This window comes from Coenobita brevimanus, chromosome 42, assembly GCF_032717465.1.
Source record: "Coenobita brevimanus isolate Jiangsu-jjx chromosome 42, ASM3271746v2, whole genome shotgun sequence".
NCBI classification, from domain to species: domain Eukaryota; kingdom Metazoa; phylum Arthropoda; class Malacostraca; order Decapoda; family Coenobitidae; genus Coenobita; species Coenobita brevimanus.
The window spans coordinates 4,776,097-4,790,768 of NC_136995.1; the positions used below are offsets into that span (position 1 = coordinate 4,776,097).

The window sequence follows — 14,672 nt, forward strand, 5'->3', positions numbered from 1 at the left end:
GATGCGGACTCCTCTCAGCCTGACACTACTCCAGCCATCCCCAAGCTGAGTGCACTCCGGGAACACCTAGAGTTCGTTCTGGACTACCTGGAGCACCTGGACTGCGACAGGGAGATGGGGCCCTTGGGACTTGTGGAGGAAGTGCGCGCTTTCAGGCAGCGCATCATTAATCGCCAAATCGTCGTTCCTTGCGTCAATCAACCATTGACAGCTTTTTCAGGCCCTTGACCCCTGCTGTGCCCAGCCCTGGCTCCACTCCATTGCCTCCCCAAAACAGGCCCTCATGCTCTGAGCCACAGCCCAGCACATCAGGCACGCTGGAGTCACCACTCGACGTGAGTTTGCACCTCTATTCAGAGTCGTTTGCAGTGGGTACGCCATCACCAGCATACTCTCCCAAACACTTCCTGTAACTGTCTCATACACCATACCACATGCGCTTTACATATCACACAACGAACCCAACTACGTCACTGGGGTTGGCAACAGGAAGGGCACGTGGCCAGAAAACTTTGCCCCCGCTACATAGTGGCAGATCTTTCAAGGGGAGGCGTGATGGGGGCTCCGCCAGCTAGATTGTGGGGCCAGGATGAGATGGGAATTGAACCTGTGCCAGAAGGTACAGGGCATTGCGGTTCCCAGGCTGTAGCTTCCGCCCAATAGAGAGGGGCTTGAACCTGGGAGCAGCACCCCAGGAGGCTGCCCTATCAATGGATGTGTAATGGCAGGGCAGTTACAGTGCCAAGGCATGCATGGAAGCTGTCCCTGTAGCTGTCCTGGTAGGGTTCCCCGAGGCCACTACCACAGCCAATGGTCAAGGCTGGTGGGCTAGGGGTCCCATCTCCATTGCCTGGGCCTGCAGTGGGTGGGGCCTTCTTATTTTTTTGATCATAACGAAGTTAAAGAATGTAACTCAGAGCAAGACTGAGGACATTAAATCACCCAGGGGGATCAGAGTGGCTTCATGGAATGTGGGAAGTTGAGGGGTAGAGTGAGGGAAGTGGTTGAGGTAATGAATAGGAGGTGGGTTGATGTGGGATGTGTGCAAGAAGTCTGGTATTGGGGTGGATCAGCCAGATAGATTGCTGAGAGGGATTGTTACTATAAGTTGTTTTGGCTGGGGTAGGATAGATAGATTTGGGGGTGTGGGTGTGTTGGTTAGGGAGAAATGGTTGGAAAATGTTATGAATGTTGTGACTAAGTAATAGGCTAATAGTAGTGAAAATTTTGTTTGGTGGGATGGTGTTTGCAACTGTATCGGCACATGCTCCACAGGCAGGCGTGGGTGAGGTAGAGATAGATAGAGTTGGGGATGACTTAATACATGTAGTAAATGGTATGGGGGATGATGAAATTGTAGTATTAGGGGGAATTTAAATAGTCACGTAGGTGGAGCAGCTTAAGGATATGAAGGAGTACATGGGAGATATGCATATGGTACAAGAAATGAGGAAGGGGAAAGGATCCTTGAGTTTGGGGAATCAGTGAACATGACTGTGTGGAACACACATTTTAGGAAAAGAGAGAGTAGGTTGATTATGTACGAGTCTGGGGGAAATAGCAGCCAGATAGACTATTTCCTGGTCAGGAGGGCTGATAGGAGGTTAGTGACAGATGTTAAAGTTTTAGGGAGTGAGGAGTGTGTGCAGCAGCACAAGTTGTTGATATGTGACATGTTGCTTAAGAAATGGGTGATGAAAAAGAGGACCTATGCACCTAGGGGGGGAAATATGGAAGTTGAAAAACCAAGCAGTAAGGGATAGCGAGATGAGGAGAGTGATGGCTGAACAGGGGGATGTGGATGGAAGTGTTAATGAACAGTACAGAGCCCTCCAAACCAACCTCTTGAGAGTTATGATTCAGTATGTTGATGGACAAGAGGCTCACCAAGACATAAAGTGACTTGGTGGTGGGATGAGGGTATAGAAGTTGCAGTTAAAGAGAAAAGAAGGCTTTCCTGGGAATGGAAGAAGGGTGGTCACAAAGAGGAATTCTTGGTTGCCAAGCATAGGGCTAGAAAAGAGGTTTACAAGGCAAGGTCTGAGTCACAGAGACTTTTACTTGATGACCTAAATTGTGTGGAAGGGAAGAATATGAATTTTAAGGTGACAAATCAGATGAAGAGGGAGAATAGGGACATAGGTGAGCAGTGTGTGAAGAATGATGAAGGAAGTTTTGTGGTGAACAGTGGGGATATTAAAGATGTGTGGAGAGAGCATTACAGTTGGTTGTTGAAGGAGGAGTTTGACTGGGACAGGGAAGGTTTGGAGCCTTCAGATCCAGTTTGGCCCTTGGCCTTTGATTGATGCTGCTACTGTGAGCAGAGCAATAGGCAGGATGCAGGTGAGGAAGGCAGCAGGTTTGTCCAGTTGACTGCTGAAATGTTGAAAGCCTCAGGAGATGTAGGAGTGAGGTTAGTCACTGACCTGATGAATATGATTATATATGAGTGTGTTGTCCCAGATGATTGGCTGAACAGTGTAACTGTAAATGTGTACAAGGGGAAGGATGATGCCCTGGAAAGAGGAAATTACAGAGACATTAAGCTTTTAGACCAGAAAATGAAGGTAATGGAGAGAGTTGTAGAAGGTATGATTAGAAAGTGAATATTGATGAGTTGCAGTTTGGATTTATGCCAGGCAGAGGGACCACTGATGCCATACACATTGTTTGACAGCTTCAGGAAAATATATAGGAAAGAATTGGGAACTGTACTTTGATTCTGTTGATTTGGAGAAGGCCTTTGACAGAGTCCCTAGAGAGGTGGTGAGATGGGCAGTGAGAAAGCGTGGGAGCAAGGAGTAGCTGGTTAGAGTCATTATGGATGTATATGGGTGCTCACACCCAGGTACGGGTGACTGGAGATTTGAGTGTTGAGTTTTCCGTGAATGTTGGCATTTATTATGGTACGAGAAGCCCTCTCGCATGACTCCAGAAATGGACTCCCGTGGGAGATGTTGTGTGCTGTTGATTTGGTGTTGGTTACAGAGAATGAAAGGGAGGTAGAGGAAAGATTTAGGAACCAGAGAGATGGTATGGGGCACAAGGGCTTCAGAGTAAATGCAGATGAAACAAAAGTGATGGAATCTAAGACTGGGGGCGGTATTATCAAAGACGAGGGAAAATGGCCATGTGCAATTTGTCACAAGGGCGTGGGAAGCAATTCCATATTGTGCAGTGTTTGTGATAAGTAGGTGCATAAGAGATGTAGTGGTATTAGAGGTAGACTGCAAGATAACGGTGATTTCATGTGTGTGGTGTGTTGGTTAGAGCATGTGGATATTGACAGGTGTGAAAGGATTGAACTTACTGGTGAGTCTCTTGAGTGTGTGGAAAAGTTTTGTTATTTGGGAGACATGTTATGTAGTGGAGGTGGGGCAGGAGCTAGCTCTGTGGCTAGAGTGAGGAGTGGTTGAAGTTTAGGAAGCTGTTGGCTCTCCTGACATTGAGAGGGTTTCCCTCCATGCTAAAGGATCTTTGTATGTGGCATGTGTTAGGAGTGTAATGCTGTATGGTAGTGAGACCAGGGCAGTGAAGGAAGAGGATATTTGCAGGCTCAAATGTACAGAAATGGTAATGAACAGGTGGATGTGCAGTGCGTCCTTGAATGCAAGGCTTGGGGGGCTAGGTTTACGATGGAAGAGTTAAGAGGTTGGATGGGACTGTAGTGTATTGGTGTTGTGATGAAGAGAGGTAGATTGAGATGGTTTGGGCATGTTGAGAGGGTGGGGAATGTTATTTGGTTGCAGAAAGTGAGAAGTGTTAGTCTTGGGGGTAGGATAGTGACAGGTAGGCCGAAAAAGACCTGGGACAAGGCCATTTTGACCTTAGGCTTAAGGGACTAAATAAGGAAGCTGCCAGAGATTGAGCAGCATGGAGAGCTGCCATTAGGTGACCAAGGCTGATGCATGCAAACATGTTGGAGCTTTCAAAAACAAAACAAAACAATATACAATATTTAGCATACATATGGCAACAGTGTGGGATTGGCGGGTGGCACCGGTGAGCAGGCAACTCACCCAGACAGCACCTGCAAGGGGGAGCCATGTAGATGTTTGCGGGCAGACTTGCGTTTGTGGAAGTGCTTCTGTAAGTGCAAAACTGCAAATTTGCATGGAATTTTTTACAATTGCAAATCCGCAAATGAAATCACACCTCAGCAATTGCGGAATTCACGGTTTGCGTAAGTGATTTGGAAGTGCACAGCTCTGCATGTTGCAATCCGTACCATGTCTTTTGTTCGGTCCTTGGCCATTACCTGTTGGTCTGTCCTTGTCCGAGACATTTTGTTTGTAATTTTAGTTAGTTGTTTTCTGGCTAGGGGCACTAACCTTCCACCAACCCACTTGTTGAGATGTAGGGAATATGTGTTGGTTGGTGATAAAGTTATCACCCATGATGATTAGAGATAGGCTACAAAATAATGGTGGTTTCATGCGTGTGGTGTGTTGGAGAGAGTGTATGGAGACTGAGAGGCATGGAAGGGTTGATCTTGTTGGAGAGTCTCTTGAGTGTGTGGAGGAGCTTTGTTATTTGGGGGATATGTTATGTGCTAGAGGTGGTCTGTGGCTAGGGTAAGGAGTGGTTGGAGGAAGTTCAGAGAGCTACTATCTCTCATAACATTGATGGCTCTCTCTCCATGCTAAGGGATCCTTATGTGTGGCATGTGTTAAGAGTGTTGCGCTGTATGGTAGCAAGACCTGGGCAGTAAAGGAAGAGGATATTTATAGGTTCAAATGTGCAGAAATGACCCTAATTACATGAATGTTTAGTGAGTTCTTGAATATGAGGCTTGGGGTCTAGATTTGCAACTTAACCCTCACCACGCTAATTCGTATCAGCTAGATTACATTCCCTGAGTCATTGTTTTAGGACCATTTTTTTTTTTTTTTTTTTTTTTTTTTTTTTGTCATCAGATCAAGTATTTCTGAGCTCAAACTCTTCATCACCTTTGTCTTTTTGTAATTACACCTCTTGGGTGGGTTTGAGGGCAGCGATAAGTCACCAGAACCGTGGGAGGTAGACGGGTGTGAATCTGCCATTGCTGGGCTACAAATGAGAACCAAGTTAATAAATATGTGGTATTTGGCAACTGCATTATGGCAGAGCTTGGCAGCAGCTCTGGTGGTGTGGAGGGAAACTCAGCATTCCCCCTGACACTTCCTTGTGCTTGAAATTATGGCTCAGAGACCCATTGCCTCATATGAAGCTATCAGCATGGCCAGGGGTGGCCTGCATATCTGAATTCCTAAATACTGTATGTGGTACTTAGCAACTGCAGTATGGCAGGGCTTGGTAACACCTCTGATGGCATAGAGGGAGAGTCACCTTTCCCATGGAAGCCACTGACACTTCCTCATGTTTGAAATTATGGCATGGAGACCCGTGGCCTCATATGAGATGATCAGCGTGACCAGGGGGGGCCTGCATATCGCCTCATATGAGGCAATGATGTGATAAGGAGGGGCAGATTGAGATGGTTTGGGCATTTTGAGAGGATGGAAGATGACAATTGAGTGCAGAGTGTGAGAAGTGTGAATGTCAGTGGTAGGGTTGTGAGTGGCAGACCAAAAAGGACCTGGGATGAGGTCATAGAGTGTGACCTCAGGAATAAGGGACAGAATTGGGAGGCCGCTAGAGATCGAGCATTGTGGACAGACTCCGTTAGGTGACCAAGGCTGATACATTCAAGCATGTTGAAGCCTTCATAAACAATTTGATATGAAATAATATATATATATATATATACAGTATATATATATATATATATATATATATATATATATATATATATATATATATATATATATATATATATATATATATATATATATATATATATATATATATATATATACTGTATATATATATATATATATATATATATATATATACTGTATATATATATATATATATATATATATATATATACTGTATATATATATATATATATATATATATATATATATATATATATATATATATATATATATATACTGTATATATATATATATATATATATATATATATATATATATATATATATCTATCTATCTATCTATATACCTAGGCTGCTTCCCCCAAGGAAAGGGAGGAATATATACTGTATATATACTGTATATATATATATATATATATATATATATATATATATGGTGAGGAATTGGAAAATGTGAGTACGTTTAAGTACTTGGGTAGTGTGATGAGTAAGGATGGAGGTTTGGAGGGTGAAGTGCTTGAAAGGGTACAGCAGGGAAGAAAGGGTGCTGGTTCCTTGAAAGCAGTGATAAGAAACAGGGAAGTGAGCATGGAAGTGAAAAAGGTACTGTATGACAGTATTGTGATACCAACTCTAACGTATGGAAGTGAAGCTTGGATGTTGTTGGAAGGACACAAGTCAAGTGTGAGAGCAGTGGAAATGAGTTATTTAAGAGGAGCCTGTGGAGTCACATGGAGAGACAGGCTGACGAATGAGGATATAAAGGAGTGTTGTGGTGTGGATGTGGATGTGATAGGAAGCATTATGAGGAACACACTGAGGTGGTTTGGCCATGTGGAGAGGATGGAGAGTGAGAGGCTGACGAAGAGAGTGTATGTGAGTGAGGTGGAGGGGGGAAGAGGGAGGGAGAGGCCGAGGATGAGATGGAGGGATGGTGTGGAGAGGTATATGAAAGAGGGGGGTGTGAGTTGGGAGCAGGGCAGTGAAATGGCTGGGGACAGGGCGACATGGAGGCGATTTGTTTGTGGCCACTCCAAATGGGATTGAGGCGTCTGGCAATAGATAGATAGATATTATATATATATATACACATACTGGTCTCTCTCACTATCTGATTGGGTTACGTTCCTGAATAGGGAATCGTAAATCGAGTAATCGTATACTGAACTTAAGGTTTAATGGGAAAAATAGGGATGCGTTCCTAGACTCAAATTTATGTGCCCTTAAACTATAGTGTACCATATATTTTATAAATAAAAGATGTTTTATGTGCTTTACTTACGTGTCACACAAACTTGTCCCGGCATTGTAAACACTCGTTCCTCACTCCCTCTTCACCCAAAACACTAAACAATCAACGGAAGGTTTGACAAGGGAGGCTATAAATAAAAGATGTTTTATGTGCTCTACTTTAATGATAACAATCATAAAACAATGAAAAACACACATCCAACTTAGAATTTGAAACATTTTCATAAACACTGACTTATAAAACTTACATGTCACACAAACTCATCCCGGCATCGTAAATACTCGTTCCTCACTCCCTCTTCACCCAAAACACTAAACAATCGACGGACGGTTTGACAAGGGAGGCTATAAATAAAAGATGTTTTATGTGCTCTAATGATAACAATCACAAAGCAATGAAAAACACATATCCAACTTAGAATTTGAAACATTTTCATAAACACTGACTTATAAAACTTACGTGTCACACAAACTCGTCCCGGCACCGTAAACACTCGCTCCTCACTCCCCGTTCACCCAAAACACTAAACAATCGACGGAAGGTTTGACAAGCTCGTTTCACCAGCCTTCTTAATGTTGGCAGCATTCTTAATCACTGTTGATACTGTAGACTGGGCCAGACCAAGGGCGTGAGCAATGGAGTGTACCTCTTCGTCTCCCTCATAACGCCTAGTGATGTTGAGCTTGGACTCCAAATTTAAGCTCTTCCTGGCCCTCTTAGGCTTGAGATCAGAGGCTCTAGAGTTTGCAGGCCGCTTGGAAGACATCACGGAACTTGTACTTGAGGTTAGGCATGAAATAATAGTGAAGATCACATCACTAATGCACAGGAATACAAAGCTAATGAATCAAACGGGTGTGTGGGAAAGACTAGGCTGAGCCAGGGTTGCCAGATTTTTGTGACCAAAAGTAGCGGTAACAGGCCTCGAAAGTAGTGAATTTCGGTATAAAGTAGCCCAAAATAATTATGTACAGTATATATACATATCAGGGTAGGTGAGGGCACTCACCATCCACTCACTCAATGTAGTGCTGCTCTTGGGTGTCTGCCCTGTCCTCTCCTCCATCCTTCTTTTCTTCCATCTTCTTCTATCTTTCTTTCATTCTTTCCTTGACCTTCTGCCTACAGGTGATTTTACACTCCCTCTTCTGTCTTTCATTCTTTCATTCTCTCCTCTTCCTTCTGCCTATGGGTGACACTACACTGAGTGACAAGCCAAATGGTTTCCTGTACACCAGGAAACCATTTACTACGCTGTGTGGTAACCATATAACCAAATTTTGGTGCCTGGTGGTTTAGTGGGTAATTATTGTGCTCCAGTCGGATTGAGCTGGTGAAGGTTTATATCCAAGGGATGATTGGGGTTTATTTCTCACGTAATGCCACTCAGGGATGAGTGAGGTTGGTCACTTTCATCTTAAATGTCAGGACCAACTGCCTAGCCCCGGGCTCCTACGCTCCTCATGGGGCAACGTAGGATTGGATAATGAATGAATGAATATATATACATATCTGTCAATATATCTGTCTACAGTATCTCTCTCTCTCTCACTCTCCAAGAGTATGTACATACAGACGCAAATAATTTAACTGTGCACAACTTACCAGTTGAATGCTGTTCCATTAATGCTCCTGTAAGTTTGTTCGAAGTGATGTAAGCCTAATTAACACAGAACTCCTTACTTATTGCATTAACTAAATTTACTTCTCTTTTCTTTAAATTATGTCATTTCTTTTACATTCGCGGAACTAAGCTGTTTTCTTCTTTACAAAACATAACTCTTACTGTTGGACTTAATCATTTTTTCAACTTAACGAAAGTATTTTAGGAACTAAAGGAAAGTGTTTTCTTGCACCTCATTATAATTACATATTTAAATAATTATTCATTAAGTCTCCACGACTACGTCTTCGCAGCTGAAGATTATCAAGGTCTGCTTCTGCATCCACGAGTCGTGGATGAAGAACACACAACTGACTGGGGTGGTAGTCTCATACGTTCAGTTTGGAGTAAATAGCCAGTCAGGGATTAATACAAGAGTGCGAGAAATTTAAAGAGGGATGATATGATAAATTATAATTCATGATCTTTTTGTGTCTTCAAAAGGTAATGATATTAGGCTATATTTTAAATGATACATAATCACTAATCAACCTTTGACTTTCGTCTCATTAGTAGCCCAAGTTAGCCCAACTTACTTTTAAAGCAGCCCAAAAAGTCGGAAGTAGCTAAATTCAGAATTTAGTAGTGCAGGGCTTCCAAAAGTAGCCCAGTTCGCTACTTGTAGCCCAAGCTGGCTTTGATGGGTGGCCGCACCATCATCCTTGGCACAGCGATTGCAATTCCAGACAAATGCCAATCGACTTGCACTGAGGAACACTGGACCGACCGTGCTCGTGCGATCGTAAGTGTGAGCCAGAGCAATCGTTTAGAGAGCCAAGGGTACTAAAGAAGATCGATCTTATACGCGAAATATCGTATACAGAGTGCATCGGATAGCAAAGGATTACTGTATACAGTATATATATATATACACACTGTATATATATGAGACGTCTAGTGGCAGAGTGACTTATGCGCCAGAATGGCTGATGGTGAGTTATTCCCGCCAATATGTAGGTGGAACCTTCTAGATCCTCCCTGTATAAAGCTACATACAAACAGAACCCTTATGGCTGGCTGGCAGATAGGCAAGCATCGCGTGTTTTAGGCCTTAAAAACTGATAGAGAAAGTCTGCTCCCACGTGGCAGAAGGACATACGGGCCACGAGCGGCTAGCCATTGGGAGGCCGTGTCTCAGTACTAGTCCCCAGCCTCAGTCAGTCCCCCACCAGTGTCCCCCTAAACCTCTCACGTGGTTGATGGGCTTGACTGTCCTCTGCCCATTTTGAGTGCTTTGAGTTAAAAATTTACAATATAAAAATTAATCAAAAATCAAGAAATTGCATTATTAATATAAAGCTTTCACAATTTATTAATTTTCATGTTTATTTTTATTTGGATCACATAATTATAACCCATGTTAATATTTTGTGTATGACCCCCAATGGGGGGGTGTGCTTTTGTGTGTTTGGTTTTGTCTTTTTTTTTTTTTTTTTTTTTTTTAAACAATGGATTCATTAAATTGCATTTTTTGAGAGCATTACGTTTATATAAAACAACATTAGTTTTTTCTTTATACCTTTTATGTACACATTCTTCAAATTTAAGCTTCAATTACTCGTAAGTAACCCCCTGGTGCATACGTCACTCTGCCGCTAGACGCCTCATAAATATATATATATATATATATATATATATATACTGTATATATATATATATATATATATATATATATATATATTTATATATATAATCTTTAAAGCTTACAAGAGAGGGAGGAGTGTCATAGTACAGTACAGTATATGTAGGTTTATTAGCATCATATTGTATGGTTTTTAATTAGTTCTATTTTACATAAAAGCATATTTTTATAGTGTCTTAATAAACCTCACCTAATTAACCTATATTACCTCAAATTTCCACTCATGTGATAATGCAGTTATCTCAACAGGTGATCAGTGGAGTGTTAGAACTGGACTCAGGGTGGTACTCAGCGATGGCTCAGGGTCAAGCCATGTCCTTGCTGGTGCGTGCGGCTCACCTTTCGGGCCAGACACAGTACCTGACTGCTGCTACACGTGCAACCACACTCTTCCTTACCAATGCTACACAAGGTAAGTGTATCATCTCATGATCGGGATAGCTCTTGTATTCTTTCACAAGTAACACTAGATGATTTTAGTCAGCTAAGAGTAAGTCCTAGGAGTTTGGAAAAGTTAATACTGTCACCATTACCCTCTCATGACTGGGGCATTTGGTACAGTTGGGGTTACGTCAAGTCATGCGATAATGCATTTCATAGCAATTTAAGGTATAGCAAAATGATTATAAGATGGGTTCAGTGGGGATATATATTCGGTCAGGGGCCACCCACTCAAAAACAAGTTTCCAACTCATCTTAAGTGGGCCCTTTGTCAGTCCAAGTCATCAACATGGTCCTCCCCCCCCCCCAGGCTGGGGGGACAGCTATGAGGGGTAGACGAGAAAGACATGGGACGAGGTCATAAGTGTGACTTCAAGGTTAAGGGACTGAACAGGGAGGCTGCAATAGATCGTGCAGCGTTGAGAGACGCCATTAGGTGACCAAGGCCGACACATGCAAGCATGTTGGAGCCTTTAAAAACGAAAACAAAAACCTTTACAATGGCTTCCCCCATTGATCTATCTATCTATCTATTGCCAAACGCCTCAATCCTGTTTGGGGTGGCCACAAACAAATCGCCTCCAAGTCGCCCTGTCCCCCGCCATTTCACTGCCCTGCTCCCAACTCACACCCCCCTTTCTCATATACCTCTCCACCCCATCCCTCCATCTCATCCTCGGCCTCTCCCTCCCTCTTCCCCCCCCCACCTCACTCACATACACTCTCTTCGTCAGTCTTTCACCCTCCATCCTCTCCACATGACCAAACCACCTCAGTGTGTTCCTCATAACGCTTCCTATCACATCCACATCCACACCACAACGCTCCTTTATATCCTCATTCGTCAGCCTGTCTCTCCATGTGACCCCACAGGCTCCTCTTAAATAACTCATTTCCACTGCTCTCACTCTTGACTTGTGTCCTTCCAACAATGTCCAAGCTTCACTTCCGTACATTAGAGTTGGTATCACAATACAGTAATCACTCTAATATCCGGACGCCCAATAACCGAACATCCCCACTAACCGAACCTTATCGTCCTGGGATCAAACATTCCCAAAATGGTCCGAAAATCCAAAAAAATTGGAAAAAAAACCGATTTTTTGCCGTCCGTAATTTGAACTTGCCGCGCGCGCCGCGTGAGAGCATTGTTTTGGTTCGTCATTCCTCCGACGTCCGATAGAGCGCCGCTGCATCATCCCCACTTCCCGCCTGTCTCTCACCGCGACTGGACCTGCGCTGTTCGTCATGGCTGCCCACGTGCTCGCTTTTGTGGTGGTGCCGTACTTGCTGCAAGGCCTCCTGCTGCTCTCTGCCCTACTCTTAGTGTGTGTGATGATGGCCCCGCCTCCTGAGAAAAGGAAGAGAGTGGTGTTGACTCTGGAGAAGAAACGGGAGATATTGGAGAAGGTTGATGCGGGTTGGTCTTCCTCTCGCATTCTCCGCGAGTTCAACCTGGCCCGGTCGACTTTGTTTGATATCAAGCGTTCCCGAGACAAGCTCATGCAGTACACGGCTGACTTCTCGTCGAGAAGCAAACGCAACGTGGAGAGGAAGGTTATGTTTACTCCCAAGTATGCAGAGATCGACCGCTCCACGTTGATTTGGTATCGACAGCAACGTGCAGCTGGTGTGATGGTACGTGGAACGGAGCTGAAGGCTGCTGCTGAGAAGTTTGCAAGGCTTCACGACGCCCTAGACTTCAAGGCATCCGAGGGTTGGCTCTTCGCGTTCAAGTTGCGACATGGCCTTACTAACCGTAAAGCACATGGCGAAGCATTGGACGCTAACGAGGATGGAGTGGACGAGTTTCGGCACAAGGTGAAAGGCTTGATCGACAGGGAGGGCCTCACTCTCGGTCAAGTCTATAACGCTGACGAAACTGGCCTATTCTATCGCTCGGTGCCAACGAACACTCTCGCCGATGAGACGGAGAAGCGTGTACCTGGCCGCAAGCTTTCTAAGGAACGGATATCTGCTTTGTGTTGTGCCAATGCTAACGGCATGCACCGGCTTAAGCCCGTTATTGTTGGCCGTGCAAAGCAGCCTCGGTGCCTTCGTGGGGTGATGGATGTCCTTCCTGTCGTATGGTACCATTCTTTGAAAGCATGGTTCACAGCTGTGATTTTCAAAGACTGGTTTCACCATCACTTCGTCAAGGAGGTCATACATTACCAGACGAAGACACTGGGAATTCCTCGCGACCAGGTAAAGGCTCTCCTTCTCCTCGACAATGCACCTGCCCACCCGTGCGACAAGGACTTGGTTGCTGAGAATGGCCGTATTAGGTGCATGTTTCTGCCACCTAATACGACTGCTCTCATTCAACCAATGGACCAAGGAGTGATCGTGGCAACAAAGCGCCTGTACCGTCGGAAGTTCCTGGACGAGGTGATGGTGGTTCTCAAGGACGAGGACGAGCGCAGGGAAGGACGTGACACTCGAGGCAAGCGGACTTTGGAAAACCTTCGCCGCTACAACATCAAGTCTGCGCTGTACAACTGGGCTAGTGCATGGAAGGAAGTCCCTGTGAAAACTCTTGAAAATGGTTGGTCTCGTCTGCTTCTCGGAACAGATGTGGAGTACGATTTCCTAGGGTTTGACGTGGATGACTTCCATGCACGGCTACGTACGCACGGCGACGATGTTGATGTGGACGATGTTCGTGAGTGGTTGGACGACGACGAGGCGATCCTGGGTATCAGACGTTGTCTGATATCGAGATCGCGTCTTCGGTTGCTGGTGTCAGTCCCGAACTTGAAGATTCCGACGACGAAGGCGATGATGATGCAGACTCCGCCCAGCAGGACACTACTCCAGCCATCCCCAAGCTGAGCGCACTCCGGGAACATCTAGAGTTCGTCCTAGACTACCTGGAACACCCGGACTGCGACAGGGAGATGGGGCCCTTGGGACTCGTGGAGGAAGTGCGTGCTTTCCGGCAGCGCATCATCAATCGCCAGAATCGTCGGTCCTTGCGTCAGTCAACGATTGACAGTTTTTTCAGGCCCGTGACCCCCGCTGTGCCAAGCCCTGGTTCCACTCCGTTGCCTCCCCAAGACAGGCCCTCATGCTCCGAGCCACAGCCCAGCACATCAGCTACAGTGGAGTCACCGCTCGACGTGAGTTTGCGGCTGTCTTCAGAGTCTTCTGTAGTCGGTACGCCATCACCACTACCCACCGATGCACCCCTTGGACGCCTGCCAGTGATACTCTCGGGCTCTGACAGTGAATAAACAGCAAGAACTTCTCCACTAGACCACACGGGAATTTTGAGTGTTGTGCAGTGAAAAAAACGGTGTGTTGTGTTAAGGTTTTCAAGTTGGGAGAAAAGACTAAGTAGAAAAGAAATTTAACGTAACTAACCTTCTTTGTTTTGGCTTTGGAAACTTAAAAAAACTTGGGAAAAGTTAATGTGCAACACTTAAATTTAATGGAACATTATTTGGACTAAAGTGAACACTGTGAAAAGAACGGACTTCTGTGTGTTAGTGACTAAGTTCAGTGCAAGACTTCAGGAAGAGTGTAGTGCAAGTGCTTCAGGAAATCGTTCTTACTGTCAGAGTCCGAGAGGAGGCGGTTATTCATCGAGGTGGCCAGGGACTTGCTGTAAGTAGCCAAAATGTTTCATGTTGTACTATTTTCCATACTATATTTACCAGAATGTTTCATATTGTATTTTTTCCCATACTATACTTACCAGAAAGTGTCATACTGTACTTCTTTCCATACTAAACTTACCTCATGCATGTGCAGTAGGAATGGGTTTTTCAGAGTTCGGTTAGGTTCGGTTAGGTTAGGTTCGGTTAGAGTCCATAAGTACCAGAATGTTTATTAATGTATGAACATACTTCTAAACCCACATTTTATGTGTCTATTGCATTTATTTCAGTCATTTATGTGCCTTATTGGTGTGATTTGGGTGTTAAATAGGTGCTATGCATGTCCGGAGGGA

General features: G+C 44.4%; 1 protein-coding gene across 1 annotated transcript in view; it reads left to right on the forward strand.

The window, feature by feature from the left end:
* Hsepi (D-glucuronyl C5-epimerase) overlaps nt 1-14,672 on the forward strand; it is a 208,722-nt gene that overhangs the window by 173,159 nt on the left and 20,891 nt on the right. Inside the window, exon 11 of the mRNA XM_080270673.1 lies at nt 10,526-10,688. Coding sequence (XP_080126799.1) covers nt 10,526-10,688 — 163 coding nt within the window. The remainder of the gene's footprint in view (nt 1-10,525; nt 10,689-14,672) is intronic.